Source organism: Aethalodelphis obliquidens, unplaced genomic scaffold (genome assembly GCF_003676395.1).
Source record: "Aethalodelphis obliquidens isolate GAN/ISIS:26980383/991018 unplaced genomic scaffold, ASM367639v1 scaffold43, whole genome shotgun sequence".
Taxonomy (NCBI): Eukaryota; Metazoa; Chordata; class Mammalia; order Artiodactyla; family Delphinidae; genus Aethalodelphis; species Aethalodelphis obliquidens.
In genome coordinates this window covers 6,569,154-6,595,325 of record NW_020837987.1, presented here as the reverse complement: position 1 = coordinate 6,595,325, position 26,172 = coordinate 6,569,154, and the positions used below count along the sequence as shown (strand labels likewise).

Sequence of the window (26,172 nt, the reverse complement as noted above, 5' to 3'; positions counted from 1 at the left end):
CGTCCAGAGCCTGTGCTCCGCAAAGGGAGAGGCCACAGCAGTGAGAGGCCCGCATACTGCAAAAAAATAAAAAATAAAAGGTCATTGTTGCCTGTTTGAATCCAGAGGAAAATGCCGGCCCTGTGTGGGGTAAGAGCCCCTTGGAGGGGAGGCAGCCCTGGGAGGACCCGTCCCCCAGTACCACATGACCCGGTGGGGTGGACAAGGGGGGCCAAGGTGGGTGCTGGTGGAGGAAGCCGGCAGGGGCCTCCAGGACACACTGGCTACTGTGGGCTTGTGCTCCCCTGTGTGTTCCCGGAGTAGCTCCCGTAGTCACAGTTACCGTAGTACGGCGGCCACTGGCCCTGGTTCTGATTGTACTGGTTCTACTCCTGGGCATACTGTTGGTACTGGTTATAGCTGGGCTGAGGGTAGGTCTGTGCGGTGGGGGGCGGCGGAGGGGTGTAAGGGGCTGGGTTGTAGCTGCCGTAGCTCCCATAGGTGTAGGCAGGTGGTGGCGGAGGTGGAGATGGTGGAGCTGTGTAGCCCTGGCTGTAAGCTCCCTGGTTGTAGGGAGGTGGCTGGCTGTAACTCGGCTGTGGAGGGCTGTGGCTGCTGACAGTAGGGGTGCTGGTATTGGTGCTCGAGCCAGGGATGTTGCTGTTCTTAGCGTAGCTGCCAGCACCTGGAGGGTTCCGAGCAGGGCTGTAGCTGGGTGGCGGCGGTGGCTGCGGTGGCGGTGGCTGCTGTGGTGGCAGCTGTTGCTGGGGAGCCCTGTTGTAGCTGCCTCGGGTGTTGGAGTTGTTGTTATCCCGGCTGTTGTTACCCCAGCGGTTCTGGTTGTAGCCACCACCTCCACTGCGGTTGAAACCTCCTCGGTAGCTGCCTCTTCTGCTGCCTCTCCGATTCTGGAAGCCTCCTCGGTTGCCCCCGGGGGGACCTCGGTTGTCATAGCGCTGGAAACGGCCACCACCCCCACAGCCCGGAAGCTGCCACCGCCTTGGTTGTCAAAGCGCTTTTCAGGGTGTGGCCCAGCCTTGCGGCCTTCCTCATTGTATTGCCTCACCAGCTTGTCTGCTTCCTCTCGCTGCAGCTCAATGAACAGCACCTCGTCCAGGAAGTCCCCAACATCTGGTAACATGAAGTTGGCTTTCATTTCTAAGACCGCATGATCTGGGACATCCTTCGTTTCTTCGTCGTTTCGCTTTATCATTCGGTCTTTTAGGTCCTCATCAGTGGGACAAATAGCAATAGCTTTGCGCTGGAAGCCTTCAAATGGTCTCATTTTTCGTCTCTGCGCTGACCCATAAACATTTATCTGATCTAGGATATAGCTGCGTTTCTTTCGGGCAGCGATCTGCATGAGGCGGTTGAGGCACTGGGTGGCCTGCTGGATCAGGACGTCCCAGCGGCCGGCGTAGTTCCTCTGACGGCGTAGGCCCATCACCTGCATCTTATCCATGATGGCATTGGTACCCAGGATGTTGTACTTCTTGGAGGGGTTGGAGGCTGCATGTTTGATGGCCCATGTGGTCTTACCGGTGGCAGGCAGGCCCACCATCATCAGAATCTCACATTCTGCCTTGCTCTTTGGTCCGACAGTGCCCTGGATTCGCTCACTCAGGGGAAGGTGCTGGATGAAGGTGTAGCCTGGGAGGACGTAACAGTAGGGCTCTGCCCTCTGCCCGAAGTTGAACTCCACTGCACAATTCTTCACCAGGACATGAGGGTAGAGGGCCTGACCCCCTAAGGCTCCCTTCTGGATTTGGAAGGCAGTGCCCATCCACTTCCCATTTTTGGTGAAGGAAAGTTCCACATCATTTCCACATTCAAAGTCCTCAAAGCAGCCAGTCACATCATTCTCTGCAAACTTGTCTCCGTAGTTTTCAAACCAGCTGTTGATGGACTTCTTCTCAGTGCCTCCATAGCCATAGGAGAAAGGCTCTTTGCCTAGCTGAGTGCTGCAGGAGTCCAGGGACCAACCAATACGGACAACGTGTGGGTCGGGCTCTGTAGATGGAAGGTGCTTCACAGAGACTTCCTCATTGATCTTTATCTCAAAGCACACACGGCCCCTTCTGACCCCATAGCTGGCACGGGCTGCTGACCACAGGTATGCAAAACCTTCAGGTGTGAGTGGGCAGCCACTACTCCGGTCTCAGGCCACCTTGAAGTGGAGGTCGCAGTTATATGTGTCGATGGCAGCAAGGGTGTTGTCAAAGTCATCTTCATCCTCTTCAGCGGGAGGCTGAGGAAAGCGGCTCCTCCTATCCTCCCAGTGCCCAAAACACCCCCGTTCCTGGTTTTCTTCATAAGGCCTCTTGCGACACTGGAACTGCTGTCTGTCTGGTTTGGGTTGAGATGATTCGGGCGGGAGGAAGCTGGTGGGTGCTTCTTGCTTCATCTCTGTCTTCACTTCTACTGGGCGATAGGCCTGCTGCTGCTGGTCCATTTCCAGCGTTCTCCTCTCGTAGCCTGACTTGTACTCTTTCTTGATGACCTGCATCTCATAGAATTGGTTCTGCATGATAATATTGTCCATGACATCTCCTCGTTGTTGTGCCCGGGTTGCCCCAGTTCGTCGTTGGCCTCGAGCTCCCGCTCGTCGTCGGGCTCCTCGGCCTCCAGCGCCGCCTGCAGCCGCTCAGCAAGCTCAGCCTTGAGGCCACGAGTGTCCAGGCCGCGGTGCTGCAGCTCCTCGCGAAGTTCGTTCACCTTCAGTCGGCGTACATCCGTGGCCCAGGCCCCCGGGGCATCCCCCAAGCCCAGCCCGGGCTCCCAGGGCTCAGTCCCCCTTAAACCTTTCCTGTCAGGAGGCAAAGGGGGAAAGGGGAGGTCCCCACTCCACTCTCTCTATTTTTTAAATTTTATTTTTTATTTTTGGCTGTGTTGGGTCTTTGTTGCTGTGTGTGGGCTTTCTCTGGCTGTGGCGAGCGGAGGCTACTCTTCGTTGCGGTGCGCAGGTTTCTCATTGCAGTGGCTTCTCTTGTTGCGGAGCATGGGCTCTAGGCGCCTGGGCTTCAGTAGTTGTGGCACGTGGGCTCAGTAGTTGTGGCACGTGAGCTCTAGAGTGCAGGCTCAGTAGCTGTGATGCACGGGCTTAGTTACTCTGTGGCATGTGGGATCTTCCCAGGCCAGGGCTCGAACACGTGTCCTGCATTGGCAAGCAGATTCTTAACCACTGTGCCACCAGGGAAGCCCCACTTTTCTCTATTTTTGATTTTATCTTTGATATGTAAAGTGGTTATTGATATAATTGGATTAATACCTATCATATTTGTTACTGTTTTCTATTAATTGTCTCTGTTGTTGTTTTGTTTGTTTTTGTTTAAACCTAGACTTCATGTGCTGGGTAAAAGGAACACTGGTAAGACCTTTAGTGATGTGGTGATAAGGTGTAGGGGGAGGGGTTATGTTCTATAGTCCTGTGATTAAGCTTCAGTCTTGGTGAAACTGCCACTGGACTGTGAACTTTGCCAGTGCCTCTCAGTCTACCTCCCTCCCTCAGGTGGGACAGGATGGCTAGTGGGCTGGAGCTGAGCATTTCTTTTCCCTCAGGTTGCTTAGACACTAATGAAACCTCAGTAGGTTATAGGCTCTGGTACAATAGTTTCTCTTTGCGGCATGCCTTATTAAGAACAGAATGCTTTGAGAATATTTCAAAATAGCGACTTTCCCCCTCTCTCTGCCAGAAATACAATGGAGATTTTTCTCCAGTCTTAGTGAGGACTTGATTGAGCTCCTGGAGGTAAAGCTCATAAAAGTACAGGGACTTCTTAAAGACTCGGACCCCCCTGGAGCATTTAACTCTCAGATTTGTCCACACTGAACCTCCTGCAATTTTTCCATTACAGTTTAGGTTTTCCATCTTCTGTACTGGTTCCCACAGAGGTTTCTGCTAATGTGCCTATGCTCTGGTAAGTTGTGATTCTCTGTATCCACCTGTCTGTGGGCAGCAGTTTACCCTGTGACCTTAATTCTCTGATGGATCTATGGAAGAGTTGATTTTCAGTTCATTCTGCTTTTTACTTGTTATAATGGATTGATGACTCCCAAGCTCATTATGGACTAGAAACTGGAAGTCTTATCTCTAGTTGATTTTTTGTAGTGACATGTTTTGATTCCCTCCTCATTTCCTTTTTTGTGTATTCTATAAATATTTTCTTTTTGGTTACCAGAGGGATTACATATAACATCCTAAAGTTACAACAATCTATTTAAAATTGATACCAACTTCAATTGCATACTAAAGCTCTATTCCTTTACAGTTGGCTCCTTCTCTTTATGTTATTGATATCACAAACTGAATCTTTATATATTGTGTATACTTTAACCTAGATTTACAATTATTTTTATGCATTTGTTTCTTAAATCTTGTTTAAAAAATCCCCAAATTTTTCAAATCAAAATTACATTAATACTGTTTTTATATTTATCCATGTATTTACCTTTATCAGCGATCTTAATACTTTTGATGGCTTACAGTTGTGTCCGGCATCCTGTAGTGCCTGATATTAGGGAGATGGAAAATACTCCATCCCCAAATTCCTAGCTTACCTGTAGTGATTTCTTTAATTTCATCCTTTGATTCATGATTTTAGCCAAAAAACAAAATAAAAATCCAAACAGTTCCCAAACATATACACTTCCCAAAAATGTTACGAGCGATTAGGAGCAAATAGGATTTCATGTTCAAATTAGTTTGGATCACACTTGGATAAACCACTTAAGTGGGAGTTCTGTCTCTTTTTTTTAACTGCACAGTTAATATGCTGCTGTGCATTATAGGATGTGGGATTATAAGGCTATTGCTAAGATGCAGACATAGTATGTGGAGGTAACTCCTAAAGTCACTCATTATATCCACATTCATTTTATTATAGAATATAACATACTGTTTTGTTTTTAACAAAATATTTTGCAAAGTGCATGGCAATGGTGAGATGCATTAAACTATAGGTGACTGGTGTTTTCTGGATCGCTAAATATTTGGAATGTGGACAGAATGGTAATGATGATAGCAGTGACATCACAGCAGATGGGGTAACAACTCATTTTGAGATCAGGTTGCATGTATGTTGACATATGTAAAATGGTGAATATATAAGAATATATTAAAAATCCAATTCTAGGGACTTCTCCGGTGGTGTGGTGGTTAAGAATCCGCCTGCCAATGAAGGGGACACGGGTTCATGCCCCGGTCCAGGAGGATCCCACATGCCGCGGAGCGGCTAGGCCCGTGAGCCATGGCCGCTGAGCCTGCGCGTCCAGAGCCTGTGCTCCGCAGCGGGAGTGGCCACAACAGTGAGAGGCCCACGTACCGCAATAAAAAAAAAATTATAGGCTTTGCAAACCACTTAGTCTGTCACAGGTACTCAACTCTGTTTTAGTGTGAATGCAGCCAAAGACAATATGTAAGTGAATACATGTGGCTCTGTATTAAAAACTTTACTTATGAACAATGAAATGAATTTCATATAAGTTTACAATATATTATTTTTCTTTTCATTTTATTTCAACCACTTAAAAATGTAAAAACCATTCTTAGCTTGCGGGCCATACGAAAACAGGCAATGATCTAAATTAGTTTACTGACCCCTTAGAGTTTGATGGTAAGTTTTTTGTTTGTTTTTTGCGGTACGCGGGCCTCTCACTGTTGTGGCCTCTCCCGTTGTGGAGCACAGGCTCTGGACGCGCAGGCTCAGCAGCCATGGCTCACGGGCCTAGCCGCTCCGCAGCATGTGGGATCTTCCCGGACCGGGGCACGAACCTGTGTCCCCTGCATCGGCAGGCGGACTCTCAACCACTGTGCCACCAGGGAAGCCCTGATGGTAAGTTTTTATTGAAAGTATTTGATTTCTGAGTTTAGGTAATGGATTCAGATTATGATGAGTATCTGTATTCTTTTAATAGACTGCTAGAATAAATTTTCATGTTCGCAGACTTAGTACTATATGACACTAAAATTATTATATTTTTACATCAGGATTATGTGAAACTCACAGAACAAGCTTTTTATCTCATTTGATTTGTAAATTCCTTGAATATTTGATAGATTTTGCCCATAAAATGATCTGGCTTGGTGATCTCTTTAAGTAGAGATTACATCAAAATATTATTTCTGCGTTATTTGGGTCTACTAAGGGTTTACATCTCTTGGAGTTAATTCTGTCATTACATTTTCCTACAAATATCACATATTTTGCTTGATTTCCGGTTATTAGTAAATATATTAATCTCTCTAAACATCATCATGTCCATATATAATTTATGTATTCATCTGTCTTCCATTTTTTCCATCAGAATTAGCAATGCTTGTATCTATATGTATTTTTTCTGACAAAGAAATAATTTTACTTTTTCCTTGAAGTATTTTTGCCTTTTATTTTTTACTGATACCTTTTCTTCTATATTTGGATTTAGTTTGCTTTTATTTTTCTAGCATTTTGTCTTGTACATTTAGTTCACTTATTAATATTTTTTTTTCTTTTGGCTGTTACACGGAGCTTGTGGGATCTTAGTTCCCTGACCAAGGATTGAACCCCAGCCCGCAGCCGTGAGAGCGTGGACTCCTAACCACTGGACTGCCAGAGAATTCCCTATTAATAATTTCTTCATGTTTTAATATCCACATGCCTATTAGGCTATACATTTTAATCTAAATACAGATCTGGCTGCCTGTCAACCCTCAACATTTTTCTACATAATGTGCTTATTTTCATATATACATAATTCAGGGATTGATTTCCTTCTTAACTAATATTTGGAGGGGTGTTATCAATATTCAGATATTGTTGGCTATCATATTTTTTTTCCCATTCTGGAAAAGAATGTGACCTACATGTGTTCTGCTTTGAGGGGGAAGTGATTATTGATATTTCATGTTTTGCTCTTTTTTGACAAATGTGTTTTCAACTACTATAAATAGGTTTTTTTGATGGGTATGAAATTGTGCAGCATGAAATATGAGGTGTGAATGTAGGCTTATTCACCCATTCTTTGTCTTTGAGTTTTCTTAGGATTTTAATTTTCTTTTTAAACTTCATGCTGAATAAGGAGTGTTGGTGAGATTCTTTTCTACAAACATTATACCCACTGGTCTTTTTTCATTATAAATTCTTTGATATAAATTGAGGTGTGAACATGATGAAACATGGTAAAAGTCCTTTCCACAAATAATAACAGTGAAAATATTACTGCTAACGTTGGATAACTATCAGCTAGTTACTATACATTAGTAAGAGTCCCAACCATTTTACACTTAACTCATTTATCCTTACAGCAATCCAAGACACACATCATCAGTATATATTTATACAAAAAAATTATAAAGCAGCACTTTTTCTACAAGCATTTACTTATTTGGTTGCATGTGCATGCATGTAAAAAAGTTTTTTTAAAAGGTCTCAAAGGATAGGGCTTCCCTGGTGGCTCAGTGGTTAAGAATCCGCCTGCCAATGCAGGGGACATGGGTTTGAGCCCTGGTCCAGGAAGATCCCACATGCCGTGGAGCAACTAAGACCGTGCGCCACAACTACTGAAGCCTGTGCACCTGAAGCCCATGCTCCGCAACAAGAGAAGCCACTGCAATGAGAAGCCCGCATTCCACAATGAAGAGTAGACCCTGCTCACTGCAACCAGAGAAAAAGCCCGAATGCAGCAAAAAAGGCCCAACACAGCCAAAAATAAAATAAATTTTTAAAAAAAGTCTCAAAGGATAAAAACAAATCTGTAATAGTGATTATGAGGGAATTGGGAGTTATTGGCAATTTTTTATTGGAAGAAAATGTTCATCAGTTATTTCAGCACTGATATTTAATGTTTTTAAATTTCAAACAAAAAAAGTACTAAAGTTGCATTTAGAAGGCAACTTTTATAACTGCAAAGTTTAAACAGGCACCAAAATGTTTATTGGTAGTTATTTAGCAAAATGATAGTCAACCACAGAAAAGATTATTATGATACCATTAAAAGGAATGATACATAAACATCTATCCTTGCTGAAATAGTAGCATGATAAAAGCAGGTTATGGTACAGCATGCATGTCACAATTACACTAAATAAAGCCTGTAAGGATATGTTGTGATAATTTGAAGTAGTCATCTCTGTTTGGTAGGCTTACAAATAATCTTTATTTTTTTCTTGGTGTCCTCTTTTTTTTTTTTTTTTACAATAAGAAAATATTAATTTTACAAAAGGAAAAAAGAATACAGCTGCCTTCAAAAACAAAGTTATAATTCCACCATGAATTCAAAGATAGCCTATGTAACACAATTTACAGTGTAATTTGGTAGGCCACAGATACAGAAAAGACGGCCCTAAAACATAAGTTAATACAAACTATATAATCAAAGCAGAGAATAATTGGGAAGGAATTATGGAATAAGTAGTTTTGGGATAGAATCTTTTTTGGGGGGAAAAGGGAGTTTAATTTAGACCTTGAATTCACATTTTAAAATACATTTGATTAACTTTATGTATAAAATTACAAATACTTTAGAAAAAATAGTGTTAACAGAGTGTAACGGGTTGAAATATGCTGAGGTCCTAACACCTGGTATCTGTGAATGTGATCTTACCTGGAAATAAGGTCTTTGCACATATAATCAAGTTAAGATGAGGTCCTTAGGGTGATCCCTAATGCAATATGACCAGTGTCCATATGAGAGAAGAGACACAGAGAGAACACAGTGTGGAGATGGAGGCAGAGATTGGAGCAATGAGTCTACAAGCCAAGGTATGTCAAAAATCACTGTTACAAGAAGCTAGGAGAAGGGCATGGAACAGATTCTTCCTCAGAGCCCCAGAAGGAACCAACCTTGCCAACAACTTTGATTGTGGTTTTTAAGGCTCAAAAACTGAGAGAATAAGTTTCTGTTGTTTTAAGCCACCTAGTTTTGTGGTACTTGGTACTTTGTTATAGTAGCCCTAGAAAACTACTACAGAGAGGAACTTTGATCATGCATTATCTGGGATTTTTTGTTTATTTTTTGCATTACCTGTTTTAAAATATATTATTATAAAGGTTATCAAAAGGTCTATCATTTATCCAATATGAATTCCTTCATGGTGGATGAGGTCACAGCGACTACCAAAGGCCTTTCCACACTTACAGTCATAAGGGCCTATCATTTATCCAATATGAATTCCTTCATGGCGGATGAGGTCAGAGCGACTACCAAAGGCTTTTCCACATTCCTTGCAGTCATAAGGTTTCTCACCAGTGTGAATTCTTTGATGTCGAGTAAGGTTTGAGCCTTTATTAAAAGCCTTTCCACATTCATTACATTCATATGGTTTTTCATCTGTATGAATTCTCTGATGTTGAATAAGTTCTGAGCTCTGAATGAAGGCCTTTCCACATTCTTTACATTCATAGAGTTTCTTGCCAGCATGAATTCTGTGATGGTTAGTAAGTGTTGAGGCACTACTAAAGGCCTTCTCACATTCCTTACACTTATAAGGTTTCTCACCAGTATGCATCCTGTGGTGCTGAATAAGCCTTGAATGTTGAGTAAAGGCTTTCCCACATTCCTTACATTCATAAGGTTTCTCACCGGTATGAATTCTCAGATGTGGAAAAAGTTGTGAACTCTTAGTAAAGGCTTTTCCACATACTTTACATTCATAGGGTTTTTCACCAGTGTGAATTCTCTGATGATCATTAAGGTTTGAGCAATAATTAAAGGCTTTTCCACATTCCTTACATTCATAGGGTTTCTCACCAGTGTGAATCCTCTGATGTTGAGAAAAATATGAACTACAACTAAAAGCCTTGCCGCATTCTTTACACTCATAGGGTTTTTCACCAGTGTGAATCCTCTGATGTCGAGCAACAAGTGAGCCACGACTAAAGGATTTCCCACACTCCTTACATTCATAGTTTTTTTCAGCAGAATGAATTCTCTGATGTTGAACAAAGTGTGAGTTTTGATTAAAGGCCTTTCCACATATTTTACATTCACAGGGCTTCTCTTCATTAATAGTTTTTTGATGTGGAATAAGAAACGTGGGCTGAATAAAAGTGGGTATGTCTTCATGGGTAAACATCACTTGACTAAAATGTCTCTTCTTTAGAGAGAGTAACTTGGTCTCACACATGGATTCCAGATCTGGAAGAAAATAAAAAGGCATATGCTCAATTTTCCTATGCTGGGAAAGGTTAAACTTCTGAAAAAGAAATGCAAAGATTAAGCTGAAAATATTCGGGAAAGTAGATGCTTAGACAGTTCCCAAATATGGCTAGGCAATTTGTAAAATTGATAAGAAAAGCACAGACATTAAGGAGAAGCAACAGAGGAAGTTGAAGAGGGTTAATTAGGGAAATAGATGACTCTGTAATCCTGGTGTGGATCAGAATCACCTGCAACTTCAATGAATCCATACTATTCAGGGCCATCCTCCACATTATACAGTGATTCTAATCATATATACATTTATATAAGCATATACTCACACACAGAGCGTCATACTCTATGTTTTGTTATTTGTGGATAACTGTCATACCTATAGGACTACTGAGGAATAAATGTGTTGAAATGTATAAATGGGGGTGGGAGAGGGTCAGCAACTCTAAGCAAAGGGTATGTTGTTGGCAAATTCACACTGGGGGACAGCCCTCAACAAGTCTAGGGTGCTGAATGAAACTGGTGAGAATGGAGGACACGTACATTTCTTCTGTGAATAGAGCCTCATGTATGTTGGGAATTCACTGAAAATAGTTTGCCTTGGAATTCTGTGATGCTGATGCTGGGAAAGAGAAATGGAATCTTCAAGTCATGGCAGTTATTAAGAAGGGAGGAACCTTGAGTGTTAGAAAGAAGAGAATAAGAATGAAACATTCTCTGTGAGAAAATAGGAACTCCATGTCAACATTTTCTGCTGCTCTGCATATGTCTGCTAATTACCATGAAAACACTAAGTATTGATTTGGGGCTTACAAATAAATCTTAGGGAGTAAGTGAATTCATAAATAATCTGTGAGTAATGAGGGTCAACTGTATTTTTAATAAAAGGGGGGCATAATTTCTGTTAAAAATGGCAGACAGTATATGTAAATTTACCAATTCTTGTTCACGAATCCACAGGAAAATTATAATAAAAGCTTAACAAGGGGAAAGGAAAACCCCACTAGGACAAAAGATACTGGAGAAGAAACAGTAGCAATAAAACTTGGAAACTGGAAAGCCAATGGATGAGTGCTAAGTGACTGCAGACTGGAGAATATCAAATTGAGCCAACAGTGGGTAAATTCCACAGTACTGATTCATGGTGCAAATCCCTACAAATGCACAAGAACTGGAGACATCAGGCACTTCTAATAGTGGAGTGCAGAGAACAGTAAAAGCTGAAGGATGAATTCAAAGACTGTATCTCCTCCCCATCCCAATCAGGACAGGATGATTATAGTTGTTCATTCTCACAGAAAACTAGAAATCTAGAAAAATGGAACCAGAGAAAATCTGGACTCAGGAACATCCAGCATAGCTGTGGGCATGGGTACTGAACTGAGAAGAAAGAATTAACAGAAAATATACATACTTGTGATACAAAAAATACATCTGGTCTTTGTTTCCAGTTCCTGGCGGAGCTTCAAAAACCACTGGAACTTCAAAAACCACTAGACTGTCTTTTGTTATTCACAAGTGCCTTTTGATCATACCTGAATTTATGATAAGGAGGTGATTCACAATGGACCCTTAGTTTCAAGGGATGGGACTCGTCACCACTCCCCACTTAATGACACCCCCAGTAAAAAAACTTGGCAAGGATTGGGGGAAGCTTCCTGGTTGGTGAACATATCTATGTACCAGGAGAGTACAATGTCAATAACACAAAGTGTGGGTAGTGAGAAGTAAAAGTGTTTTTGTATGTGATTGAAGTTAAATTGTTATCAACTTAAAACATACTGTTATATTTTTGAAAGCCCAATGATAACCACAAAGAAGATACCTTATAGAGATTACAGAAAAGAAAAATAAAAAGGATTCAAAGCATATCAATACAAAAAAATCAAAGAAACAAAAGGAAGGCAGCAAGAGAGGAAAAGCGGGACAAAAGAACTACAAAAAGAACAGAAAACAATGAACAAAACAGCAATAGTAAATCCTTCAATAATAACTTTAAATGTAAATGGATTAAACTCTCAAATCAAAAGAGACTGGCTGAATGGAGAAAACAACAATATCCAATTATATGATGTCCTCCAGAGACCCACTTTAGATTTAAGAACACAGATAATGGCTGAAAGTGAAGGGATGGGAAAAGATAATCCATGCAAATGGTAACCTAAAGAGAGCAAGGGTGGCTATACTTACATCAGATAAAATAGACTTTAAGCTAAAACAGACTTTAAGCTAAAGCTGTCACAGAAAACAAACAAGGATATTATACAATGATAAAACGGTCAATTCACCAGGAAGCTGTAACAATTATAAACATACCTGCACCCAATATAAGAGCACTTAAGTATATTAAGCAAACATTGTCAAAACTGAAGGGAGACATAGACAAAAATACAACAGCAGGACACTTCAATAGCCTACTTTCAATAATAGATAGAACAATCAGACAGTAAACGAAGAAAAAAAAGTGACTTGAACAATACCATAGGGGAAATGAACCTAAATGACATATATAGACTATTCCATTCAACAGCAGCAGAATATATTCTTATCAAGCATACACGGAACATTCCCTAGGATAGATGACATGTTAGTTCACAAAATAAGTCTTAAGAAATTTAAGATGGAAATCATATCAAGTATCTTTTCTGACTACAATGGAACAAAACTAGAAATCAACAGCAAAAGGAAAACTGGAAAATTTACAAATATGTGGAAATTAAAAACACACTTTTGAACAACCAATGGCCCAAAGAATTAGAAAATATCTTTAGACAAACAAAAACACTTATGGGATGCAGAAAAAGCAGTATGAAAATGGAATTTTATAGTTCCTACACTGAAAAAGAAGAATTGCAAATATACAACCTAACTTTACATTTCAAGGAACAAACTAAACCCAAAGTTAGCAGAAGGAAGGAAATAATAAAGATTAGGGCAGAGATAAATGAAATAGAGAGTAGAAAAACAACAGAAAAGATCAATGGAACTAATAGTTGGTTTACTGAAAAGATAAATTGACAAACTTTTAGCTCGATTAAGAAAAAAAGAGAGGAGACTCAAATAAAATCAGAAATAAAAGAGACATTATAACTGATGTAACAGAAATAAAAACTGTCATAAAAGAATACTATGAACAATTATACACCAAGAAACTGGATAAACTGGAGGAAATGGAAAAATTCCTAGAAACATACAACCTACCAAGACTGAATCATGAAGAAATAGAAAGTCATGAAGAAACAGAAAGTCTAAATAGAAAGTCTATAACTAGTAAGGAGACTGAATTAGTAATAAAAAGCCTAGGCTCTTCTTTGCTGGGAGGTTCCCTAGTGAATTCTGCCACACATTATGCCAATCCTTCTCAAACTCTTCCAAAAAAACTGAAGAGCAGGGAAGACTTCTAAACTCATTTTATGAAGCCAGAATTACCCTCAGACCAAACCCAGACCAGGAAGTCACAGAAAAGAAAATTACAGGCCAACATCCCTGATGAATATAAATGCAAAAATTCTCAATAGCACACTAAAAGGATCATACATCATGACCAACTATGATTTATCTGTAGGATGCAAAGATGGTTCAACATACAAAAATCAATGTGATATACCACATTAACAGAATAAAGGATAAAAATCACACAATCATCTCAATAGATAAGAAGCATTTCATAAAATTCAACATCCTTTCATGATTAAAAACTCTCAACAAACTTAGAAGTAACATTGTCCCTATTTGAAAATGACATAGAAAAAACCCTAAAGGCTCCACATAAAAACTGTCAGAATTAAACAAATTTAGTTTTCAGTTGCACGATACAAAACTACAGTGTTTCTATACACTAACAATAAACAATCTGAAAGGAAATCAGGAAAACAATTCCATTTATAATAGCATCAAAAGGAATTAAATACTTAGGAATAAACTTAACTAGGGAGATGAAAGACTTGTACAGTGAAAACTATAAAACATTGAAGAAATTAAAGATGACACTAAATTAAAGATGACACAGCGATCGCGTGCTTGTGGACTGGAAGAGTTCCTACTGTTAAAATGTAATCTACAGATTCAACGCAATCCTTATAAAAATCCCAATGGCATTTTTTACAGAAATATTAATAGAAAAAAAATTGGAAGAGCTAAAAATAATCTTTAGGAAGTGTAAGAAAGCTAATGGTATCACACTTTCTGATTTCAAAGTATACAACAAAGCTACAGCAGTTAAAACAGTATGGTACTGGCATAAAGACAACCACATAAACCAATGAAACAGAATATGCTAAGCATGTTTTAAAGATTTATTTAACTCATTAATGAGAGGGCCAGAGGAATGATCAAGCTAGTTCCAATTATCTAGGAGAGATTGAGTTCATATGGTACCCTAAAGAATGCAGGAATAACATCACTAAGTTGGATACAAAAACGAGTTACTGTGTTATAGGATAATAAAACCATACTCTCCAGCTACCTTTTCCACCAGACGAATCATTCGCAACTTATCAATCTTTTTAAATTTAACATCTAATTTTAAGAGAACCTGGTCCCTAATGAGTAGTAAATAGTAAGTGAGACAATGATACATTTCCCAAGATAATTAAATAATTCTCGAATGGACCCGATAGATGATACACTGGTATGACATTTGAAAGACATGAAGTATTTATCCTTTTGCATTATTTTCAATTTTAGATATATACCCCAAAGTGGGGCATATGTATACCTGTTTAAGTAGTACCAGATGGCTGTAGAGAAAGGCAACACCACTGTATACTTTCACCAAAAGTGCATAAGAATTTTTGTCCCCACCCACAGTTGTCATTACCCAGCTTTCTACTTTCCTAGCCTAATAAGTGAAGTGATATTTCATTATTGCCTTCACTTGCATTTCTAATTATTAATAAGTATGAACATCTGGTAGGCTTATTAGCATTTTAGTCTTGTTAACCTTTATTGGTATTTTTATTGGGGTCACTAACTTCTTCCTCTTAATTAGCAAGTATCTTCTAGTCTACTGCGCATTAAATTTATCTATTGTGTCCTTCATTTAGCAGAAATCCTTAATTCTGATGTAGTTCCAGTTCATGTTTTTGCTGTATGGTTTGTACTTTTGGAGTTTTATTTATTTATTTATTTTTAACAATATTTACTTAAAAGAAAAAGGGAAAAAGAAAAGGTTCAAAACCAGAGTGTGGTGCCCTGTTAAGTATGTCTAATATGCATTCAAAGTACTGGAAAGCAATTTTACCAAAGGGCAATGTCACTAGGACATGTGGACCGTAATTACAAAAGAAACTTTGAAACATAAATGTGCCCATGGAAAAGAATAAAGAGAGGGAACAACGGCAAGGACACAGAACAATGAGCAGGTGCTTTGAGAGTAAGGCTCTAAGAAATGACTTGGACATTGGCCCAGGGCTGAGGTGGATATCTGGCCAACAGTCTGGGTTCCGAAGGGTAAGAGTACAATTAGCAGGATTAGAGAAGGCACTGCTTCAACCTCCAAACAAGTCTCTAGTTCTCATTCCCAAGTGGATATGCTTTCCAGATTTCAACAAGGTCTCCTTGGGAGGATTAGCTCTCCGCTGTGTAGTAACGATACAGAATACCTAAGAGAACATGGCCTATGATGGGGAAGATCCAATACGACCAGCAGCTTTTGCACGTGTTGCTTTTCGGAGGGTCCTTGCTACCACTTCCACGTTTCTTTGTTTGTTTTTAAAATATTTATTTATTTTGGCTGCACCGGGTCTTAGTTGCAGCACATGGGATCTTTAGTTATGGTATGCATGAGGGCTTCTTAGTTGCAGCACATGGACTCTTAGTTGAGGCATCCATGTGGGATCTAGTTCCCCAACCAGAGATTGAACCCGGGCCCCCTGCATTGGGAGCACAGAGTCTTACCCACTGGAGCACCAGGGAAGTCCCCCACTTCCAGGTTTAATGTAATTCAGAGGCACATCACCAATATAGTACTGCTTGAGCACTTCTCTGGCCTCAGACGAGAGGCCTATATCTTCAAAGCTTTCAGTTGCATCTCCACGAGCTTGTTCCAGCAGAACCTCTTCTCCACCAGGATGCTCGTTAAGGAGGCAGGTGACATCACAGACTTGCCCGTGGATCACCAGCCATATCTCCTTCAGGGAGTTGCGCTTTGCCACCTCCTCCAATCGGTAAAAGGTAACTGAGGTCTCGACCCCCTTGCCCTTTCCCACTGCTGCTGCTTGCTTCCACAGTCGCCATTGGGCCTAAGCTCTTCTCCACCGCTATCCAGGTTTCCGCTGACAACTTCCTTGAGGTAGACTTCGTGCTCCTACTTTTGGAGTTTAAGGTAAGTTATCTTTCTTTGTCTATTTTTCACAAAGATTTTCTCTTTAAAAAGTTTAAATATTAAAAAATTTCCTTTTTAAACAATAGTTTTATTTTTCACGTTATATATTTAATACTATTTAATTAATTATAAAAAAGTGGAAAAAGAATAAACAGAGATCATGTGGAAAAGTACAGGGTCAAGGAAAGATAGAGAAGGGAGTGAGTAAGCAAGTTGGTAGGGAGGAAAAGCAGTAAGTGAGACACAGGGAAATAAAAACAAAAAAAGCAAAAATACTCCAGAGGCTAAGTAATCCTTTGATCTGAAAAATAAGGTGATATTAGATATTAAAAAATACAAGCCAAAGAAATAAAGACACTCGTACTGGCATTATACCATAACAAGACAATAGAGTGCTGAGAAAGACTCATATATGCGAATTTATTATCCAATAAAGATGGCACCAGAAATCAATGAAGAAAGCTCAATTCTTTTACAGATGATAGAGAGGAAAATGATTCAATTTATGGAGGAAAAAAATTCTGGATCCCTGCCTATAAAATATTTAAGGTTAGCTGAGACCTATGGAGGGCAAGGAAGGAGATTCACAAACTCTTGCCTAGGTTCCTAGAGCTTTGTTGAATCCAGAATTCTCTCTCAATGGAGGCATGGTCTAATTCTATCACTATCTCGATAGGTTACATCTACTTCCAAGGATCCAACAATTAATTTCTATTGAATCAATACCACTTCTGTATTTTTTGACTGTTTTATAACTTTTTTCTGAGCTTCCTATTTGTTCTTCTTATTTGCTGAATTCTACTTTGTAGAAATTATTTACAGAAATGTTCTAGCTCCCACATTAAACAATGAATTTCTTAATAAGTCTACATATTTTTTAAACTATGTAACACCTAGCAGACTACTTGCACAAATTAAAAAATCAAACTTTTTTAGAAGACTGTTCCAAAATGTTAATTCTCCAGAAACTGATGTATAACTTTATTTTAACCTTAATCAAAATGTCAGCAGTTATTTTTATGTGTGTGTGAATATTAATAAGCTGATTCTAAAATTTATATAAGGACTTCCCTGGTGGCACAATGGTTAAGAATTCGCCTGCCAATGCAGGGGACATGGGTTTGAGCCCTGGTCTGGGGAGATCCCACATGCCGCAGAGATACTAAGCCCGTGTGCCACAACTACTGAGCCTGCGCTCTACAGCCCGTAAGCCACAGATACTGAAGCCCGTGTACCTGGAGCCTGTGCTCTGCAACAAGAGAAGCCACCACAGTGAGGAGCCCGTGCACAGCAACAAAGACACAACGCAGCCAGAAATTTAAAAATAAATTTATGAAAAATAATTATAATAAAATAAATTAAATTTATATTAAAATTATCAAGAAGAAGAAGCAGGAGAGCTTGCTCTGCCAAATAAGCCTTATTATAGACTACAGTACTATTATAGTGTGGTATTGGGACAAAGGTAGACAAGCCAATGGAACAGAATAAAGTTCAGAGACAGACTCACAGATATGGCAACACATGATTTATGACAAAGGTAGCATTATAGAGAAAGGGAAAAAGTCTTTTCAGTAAACATTGCCTGGTCAATTAGATATTTACATGGAAAAATAATGAAATTTGACCCCTACCTCATACTATAAACAAATATCAGCTCCAGGAAATTGGAGATCTAAATGTAAAAGGTAAAACAAAAAAGCTACTAGAATATAACACAGGAAGCACCTTCATGACTTTGGGGTAGGCAATGAGTCCTACACAGAACACAAAAAGCAACAACTATAAAGGAAAAGATAGATAAGCCTGACTACTTAAAATTAATAAAATCAAAAGACAGCACTAAAAGGATAAGAAAGTAAGCTATAAGGTGGTAGATGATATTTACAAAGACTCATATACAGAATATACAAAAAACTCCTTCAAATCACTAAGAAAAATTAAGACAACCTAATGAATAGAAGCAAGAAACTTAAACGGGCAAGTCACAGAACACACACACACACATACACCTGCAGAATGTCTAAAATTAAAAGGTCTAGCAATATCAAGAACTGGCAAGGGCTTCCCTGGTGGCGCAGTGGTTAAGAATCTGCCTGCTAATGCAGGAAACACAGGTTCGAGCCCTGCTCCGGAAGGATCCCACATGCCACGGAGCAACTAAGCCCATGGGCCACAACTACTGAGCCTGCTCTCTGGAGCCTGAGAGCCACAACTGCTGAGGTCCACACGTCTAGAGCCTGTGCTCCGCAACAAGAGAAGCCACTGCATTGAGAAGCCCATGCACTGCAACAAAGAGTAGCCGCCGCTTGCAGCAACTAGAGAAAGCCCACACGCAGCAACGAAGACCCAACACAACCATAAATAAATAAATAAAATTAAAAAAAAAAAAAGAACTGGCAAGAATGCAGAGGAATAGCAACTTTCACACTACTAGTGGAAGTATAAATTGGTATAACCACTTTGGAAAACTGGCATTATCTTTTAAAATTGAACCAACACATATCCTATTACCAGTAATTCCACTCCTGGGTATACACCCAAAAGAAATGTGTACATATATGCACCAAAGGAATGTTCACATAGCTAAAAACTGGAAAACAACCCAACGGTCAATAGTAGAAAAGACTTATTTATAATAATTAGCAATATATAATACACACTATAAAATATATTCATAGAATGGAATACAGCATAGCATTGAGAATGAACATCAGCTATATGCAATAACATGGGTGATGTGTCCCATAAACATAAAGTTGAGAAAAAACAAAGGCAAAAGTATAAATACTGTATGATTCCACTTATATTCAGCTCAGAAAAAGGCAAAATTATTTCACGGAGTTAGAAGTCAAGAGGAGGACAAAGAGGCTAGTGATTGGGAAAGGGCAGAAAGGATTCTAAGGTGCTAGTAATTTTCTATTACTTGTCTGAAGTGGTGGTTACATGGATGCATTCACTTGTAATTCTTCACACTATACAATCACTCATGTAGTTTCCATATGTATGTTATATCTGAATTTTTTTTAATGGAAAAAAAAATCAAATGTTTGATAAATGAAACAATGAATTACTATCCAGGACAACCTGGTTAATGAAGTTAACAAACACTTAGAAAGTCAATAAAATGAAAACCAGTATTGAAACACATACATACAACACACACACACTTCTTAGGGTGGGAATATCTACTGTTAATACAAGTCTAAATGCAGCAGATCCTATGAAGGAATGAAATCTAAAAGGTGGGTAGAATAACTCTTAGAAATGACAAAGGAAGGTACTTGCTACATTGGACTGGGAATAAAGTATAAGAGAAAAAAAGCAAGATACCTCTTTTATGGAAGAGGGCTTGGGTTTTTGAGGGGAGTTTTCTGATAACATCTTATATAGGTAATACCTCCACAGGCTCTGCTCCTGCTCTATCACCTCTCACTTACCTGAACAAAGGCCTCTCGTCAGCTCTCTGTCAACCATCCAGGGCTCTTTTCCTTGTTCCAATAAGGAGATCACAGTTGGCTTAGAACTGGAAAGTCCTGATCACAAGAAAAGACATGGGACATGGTTATGCTGTTGGTGTCCCAGAAATCAGATCCGGTCCCTTGGTGATCAAGAAACAGATGCCCCTATAGGGAAGGACCAGAGAAAGATGAAGATGAAGCTTCAGCCACAGCCCAGTGGAGCTGCCCATTTCCAACTCTTGCATTCCATTCCAACTCAACCATTCCTTGGGGAACAGAGTGCAGAAATTTTGCTGGTTACTTGAAATGTGTAATTCACAATGGAGAAAGGACACATTCCCAAGGGCAGACTCTGAATTTGGGGGGATAGTTATCCTTACCCACTGAAACCAGGTTGCTGAAATTCTCCAACATCACTTCTTTGTATAAATTCATCTGACCAGAGTCCAGGCACTCCCATTCCTCCTGAGAGAAGTTTATAGACACATCCCTGAACATCACTGACCCCTGAAACAACAAACATGCTTTCACAATGGAAAGAGAGAAGAAAAAGATGATAGTAGATGAAGTGGTAGAGGGCTCTACATAAAAGGACAGAGATTATTAATCAAATCGAAGGAGCTGGAATCGATTAAATCAATATAAGACATATCTCCTATATACGGATGGGTATGTCTAGGAATGTGCAAACAGAGTGGACTTTTCCAATGAGATGAAATAGCAAGCATGCAGTTCAGTGCCTGGCCACAGTAAAGTCTGCATAAATGAGAATTCCTTCCCATGTTCTCTTTAAGCCCCAAGAGAGGGAAAAATGTGATGGACTTAAAAAAAAAAAAAAAAAAACCTTATATTTTGGAGTAAAATTTCAGAATATCAGGGAAAAACAGAACTTTCTAAAAGCTTCTGTGGATCACATAAAAAATTTCAGGAATCAGAATGGCAATGGATTTCTCAACAGCACCATTTAAAACAAGAAAATAAAGTGATTCCTTTAATATTACAAAAGACAACAAATTCTGGCCGAGAATTCCACACACAGCCAAAGCTAGTATGAAGATTATATACAAAGCAAGACTAAATACCAAAATTGGTTTGCAATAGTAAGTCATGCTTTTCCACTAAAAGGGGACGGAAGGGTGGTAATCCACGAGATAAGCTAAATTCTTAGAAGAATTCCTTGATCGGAAATTATGGCTTTGCATTTTGTTGTTCTATTTCCTGAAAATAACTTGGAGATGCTCCTGATTTGTCCACCAACTGCTTTGATTCCTTGGATAACACTCATTCTTTCACTTTAAGCACAAACAAGTAATTGTTGCAGACGTCTCTGTATTTTGCAGCTGCCCTCTTGTAAGGTGCACTTTTCCCAAATAAAACAATTTTTAAAACCCATTTAAAAAAAAAAGAAAGATTAAATACCAAGTTAGTGTGACGATTAAGTCAAGACAATTCTAGGGACTTCCGTGGCGATCCAGTGGTTAAGACTCCACACTTCCAATGTAGGGGGCATGGGCTTGATCCCCGGTTGGGGAACTAAGATCCCACAAGTCATGTGGTGCGGCAAAAAAAAAAAGACAATTGTAGAACCATAGAGAATGAATGTTAAATTATCTCCTGTCTAGTTTTTCTTAGGAAGCTACTGGCCTAAGTGTTCCATCAAAACTAGAGAGTAAATTAAGAAAATGAAAGGTATTATACTCTGAAACTAGAAAACTAACATGAGAATGGTGAACTAAGTCCAGTATAATTGTAAAAGGCAAGTCCCCAAACAATATCTAGACCTAGAGAGCAGACCTAGAGAGCAACACCTAGAAGAGGAGGATAGAGGACTATAGTAAAGAAACTGACTACTGAGCGAAGAGGAGTTCAGATTAAAGAAACAAAGCAGCTTAGTAGGTCCCCCTTTTCACACTGTAAGCTTCTAGCTTGGAGCAAACCTGAGCTCAGAGAAAAGGCTTTAAATGAAATTTGCACATTATTATACTCAACTAGAGGTTGTAATTAGTAAAATGAGACTGATCTTGTGACTGAAAATAACCAAAGAATACCAAAGAGTGATCAAAACAATTATAAGGATTACACAAGCTTTTATTCAGGGCAACAAAAACATTAGCCAGAGTTGAGAGTGGAAATTATAGCGGAAAGAAAATCCTTTTGCTTGCTCCCTATGGAGTCCTGCTTATTTCAAAGTGTTGGTTATAAGTTGATTTGATTTTCCAGGTACACAGTCATAGCATCTGCAGAAAGTAATAATCTTACACTCTCTTTTCTAATTTTTAACCTAATTTTTCCTCTTGTCTAAGTGCTTTGGTTAATACCTACAGAACAATGTTAAATAACATTGGTAATGCTGTATACCCTTGTCTTTTTCTGATTTTACCTGGAATGTTTCAGATATTTCCTGATTAAACATTAGGTTAGCTTCTAAGAACAAAATTCATTTTATTCCTTTTAAAATTTATTTTCCACGACAGTATACTACCTCCCTAGAATTACTCCCATTAATATTGGGCAATAATCTTCATTACAGAGATGGTGAGTGTAATTAGAGGTTGATGGGGAAGGGGAATCAGATGCTCTGTTTGGGCTTCGGCAAAGGAGAATGGATTAGGAAAGACTCAGCCCTTTTCCGAAGAAATTCAGATAGAAAGGCCTTACACTGAACAGACTTGGGGAGACCGATTCTCATCCTGGTTTTCTTTGGCTCTGTACCAAACACACATTTTTAAAATTGAGAGTTCCAAATTTAGTTTCAGCTCCCAATTTATACCTTCAGAAAACACAATCCCTATTCTGAGTCCTCTACCTTGGTACACTCTAATTTTCAGATATGAGAATCATAAAGTGAACTGAGAGCCTTATGATTTGGTGAGCTCCCCAAGATTAGAAGTGTTGAAACATAACTGAATAAAGATATTTTTTTCTACCAGTTAGAGGAAGAACCCCAAAACTCTAGCTACCTGCCATGCCCTCCACTCCTGTCCTGAAACAAAGCAAAGTTCTTTTGCCTAATATTGCTTTGATTTTAGCTACAAGTATTAACTCTAAAAACCAAAAAGAGAGTAAGAGACCAAAAAAAAAAAAGGGGGAGAAATTATAACCTATGTATAATTAGAGCCTAAGAAGAAGAGAGAGGATGAGGCAGGGCAATCTTTTAAGATGGCTGAGGATATTCCTGAATACCTATCCACAAATTAAAAAAGCTTAACAAATTCCAAGCAGATAAATAAAAAGAAATGCACATTTAGGCACATCATACTTGAGTTACAGAAAGCCAAAAACAGAGTGACAGTCTTAAAAACAGCCAGAGGAAGAAAAGTCAAATTACCTCAAATGAGGAGCTAGAATAATTAAAAATAGGTTAAGTAAATAAACGGGATTATCGCTTTAAATATAAATATAGAATATTTACATAACCTTGGGACAGGGAAGGATTTCCTAAATAAGATACAAAAAGTTACCACCAAGGGAAAAAAAATTGATTAAAAATTAGGAGGACTTCCCTGGTGGTGCAGTGGTTAAAAACCCGCCTGCCAATGCAGTAGACACGGTTCAAGCCCTGGTCCAGGAAGATCCCACATGCTGCAGAGCAACTAAGCCTGTGCACCACAACTACAGAGCCTGCGCACCACAACTACCGAAGCCTGTATGCCCTAGAGCCCATGCTGTTAACTACTGAAGCCCGCGCGCCTAGAGCCCGTGCTCTGCAATGAGAGAAGCCACAGCAATGAGAAGCTGTGCACCGCAATAAAGACTCAACGCAGCCAAAAATAAAAAAATATATAATAAAAAAGTCAGATTTTATTCGTTAAACTACCTTAAGGGAAGTGATAAAACAATCCAGATAGTAGAAAAGTATAATCAATAAAGGATCCATATCCAGAAAATATAAAGAATTCCCATGAATCAATAAGAGATAATCCAGGGACTTCCCTGGTGGCGTAGTGACTAAGAATCCCCCTGCCAATGCAGGGGACACAGGTTCCTGGTCTGGAAAGATCCCACATGCCACGGAGCAACTAAGCCCATGAGCCACAATTACTGAGGCCTGAGCTCTAGAGACTGTGAGCCAGAATTACTGAGCCTGCATGCCACAACTACTGAAGCCTGCCCGCCTAGAGTCTGTGCTCTGTAACAAAGAGAAGCCACCGCAATGAGAAGCCCGTGCACCACAACAAAGAGTAGCTCTCCGCAACTAGAGAAAGCCTGTGCGCAGCAATGAAGACCCAACAGAGCCAAAAATAAAATAAATAAATAATTTATATATTAAAAAAAAGATAATCCAAGAGCAAAATAAAAGATTTCAACAGGTGTGTCACAAAAGAAGAAACGCTGATAACCAATAAACATATGAAGTGCTGTTCAATCTCATTATTAATCATGGAAATCGCAACTCAAACCTACATGCATCTGTGTATATGTGTGTTTGTACAAATAAATATTTTAAATAAGTGTTGAAAGATTTCATGTCTGACACAGCTCATCTGACGAATAAACCATAATTCATTCACAAAAAAAAAGTGTATCTTTGAAAAATGGTATTTACAAAGATCATTTGACAACACAGGAGAATGATACTTTTTAGTAAAAATGTAGGATATAAAATGATAAATGAAGCATAATCTGATTTCGGAAAAATAATGAAAATACACCAAAATGTTAACACTAGTTATTTGAGTGGTCTCATTTCATTTTTTCTTGGTAATCTGTGTTTTTAAAATCTCTAAAATAATCATGCTTTTATTTTAAAGTCATAATAAATATTGCATTTAAAAAGAACAAAATTTGGGACTTCCCTAGCTGTCCAGTGGTTGGGACTTCGCCTTCCAACGTAGGGGGTGCGGGTTCGACCCCTGGTGGGGAAGCTGGGATGCCACATGCCTTGCAGCCAAAAAACCAAAGCATAAAACAGAAGAATATTGTAACAAATTCAATAAAGACTTTGAAAATGGTCCACATCAAAAAAAAAATCTAAAAATATTAAAAATATAAAATATAAAAATAAAAAGAAGAAAACATGGCAAACTGAAGTGGAGCCATTTTCCAAATAAGTAAACATTAGGTATATGGGAGTTATTGTGCTTCAGTAGCAGGCTCAACTATCCTTTTCTCCAGTGGGAAAATTATAGGAACCTATAATCAAACGGCATCTTTATTAAGCATTAACTTTCAGAAGAACGAAAGAAAAGAGGAAACCCCAACATACCCTGAAAACTGCTTGTATAAGTTCAGCATGCATTGTTTCCTTCTCTTCTGCGCCTCACCTGGAGAAGGATAGAACTTGGAAAGTAGAAAGTCATCGTAAGACACCTGGTTCTTCTTGTTGCTCAAACTGGTCAGGTCACAGGTCAGCCCCATCCCCATCCCCCAGCACAAAAGCGAATGAGATCAGAGGAATGGGGTGTCCCTTCCAATCCCAGTGTCTCAGAAGAAAGCTGAGGTTACTGCTGTTGAGGTCAATAATCTAACAAAACCTCACAGAGATTTCCTAAGGACAGAGTTCTGGAGTAACAATCGCACAGCTGACAGGAGCCTCATACCCATATACACAGTGCCACATACCTTAAGCAGTCATTCTTAAAACAAGGGAACACGCACTCCACATCCGCACACAGAGCCAAACGTGGTATCACAGATACAATCGCAAATTCAACACGGAATACATACACTCGCGCAGTCGCAGGTACCCCAGTGTCGCGGGGTCACAAGCACACACCACCATAGGGGGACACAGTCACAATTCCACAATGATAGGCATCCTATATCTGCACACGGGTCGCATAACCTCCCCCTTCTCACGCCGCTCCGCCCGCACAGGCGCAAGTACCGAGCTCCATATCGGCCTCCGGTCTCCTCAACTTAGGCCTTTCGGGTCCCCGGGGGTCCGAACCTGCAGAGCTGAACCAGTTCCCCCAGGGGCCCACGATCTCACCTCAAGGATCTAACGCTCCCGCCAGGCGTGATGAAAAGTTTGAGTTCCCGCGAGAAAAGCGACGGGCTGCCGGGCCCTCTGGGAAATGTGGTCCACAGCGAGCCCCACGGCCGATTCCTCTCAGCGCCCTCGCTGCGTCCACCGGAAATGACTGCTCCTGCAACTTCCAGAGTTTAGCCAGGTCTCAGAGTTGCAGTTCGCGGTAACTCGGCACGCTCGGGCTCAGCCACCAGAACAGACCTAGCCCACCCGCCTCCCTCACACAGGAAACTCCGGCTCCGTTCTGGCCGGAAGTTGAGTCGGGCCATGAGGGCTTCTGGGAGGTGTTGTGTAGTGGAACTTCCGTT

At 39.9% G+C, this 26,172-nt stretch overlaps 1 protein-coding gene and 2 pseudogenes across 1 annotated transcript; all 3 read right to left on the bottom strand.

Moving 5' to 3' along the window:
• Nucleotides 1-86: 86 nt before the first annotated feature.
• LOC113605511 (heterogeneous nuclear ribonucleoprotein U-like protein 1 pseudogene) lies at nt 87-2,541 on the bottom strand (annotated as a pseudogene).
• A 5,552-nt stretch (nt 2,542-8,093) lies between these two features.
• On the bottom strand, nt 8,094-26,073 carry ZNF829 (zinc finger protein 829). Its single transcript, XM_027079008.1, has 5 exons — nt 25,826-26,073; nt 25,100-25,157; nt 20,274-20,400; nt 19,873-19,968; nt 8,094-10,092 (listed from the first exon to the last, which is right to left on the bottom strand). The coding sequence occupies exons 2-5, from the start codon at nt 25,130-25,132 to the stop codon at nt 9,113-9,115; spliced, it is 1,236 nt and encodes a 411-aa protein (XP_026934809.1). The 5' UTR covers nt 25,133-25,157; nt 25,826-26,073; the 3' UTR covers nt 8,094-9,112.
• On the bottom strand, nt 15,966-17,496 carry LOC113605592 (cytochrome b5 type B pseudogene; annotated as a pseudogene).
• Nucleotides 26,074-26,172: the final 99 nt, after the last annotated feature.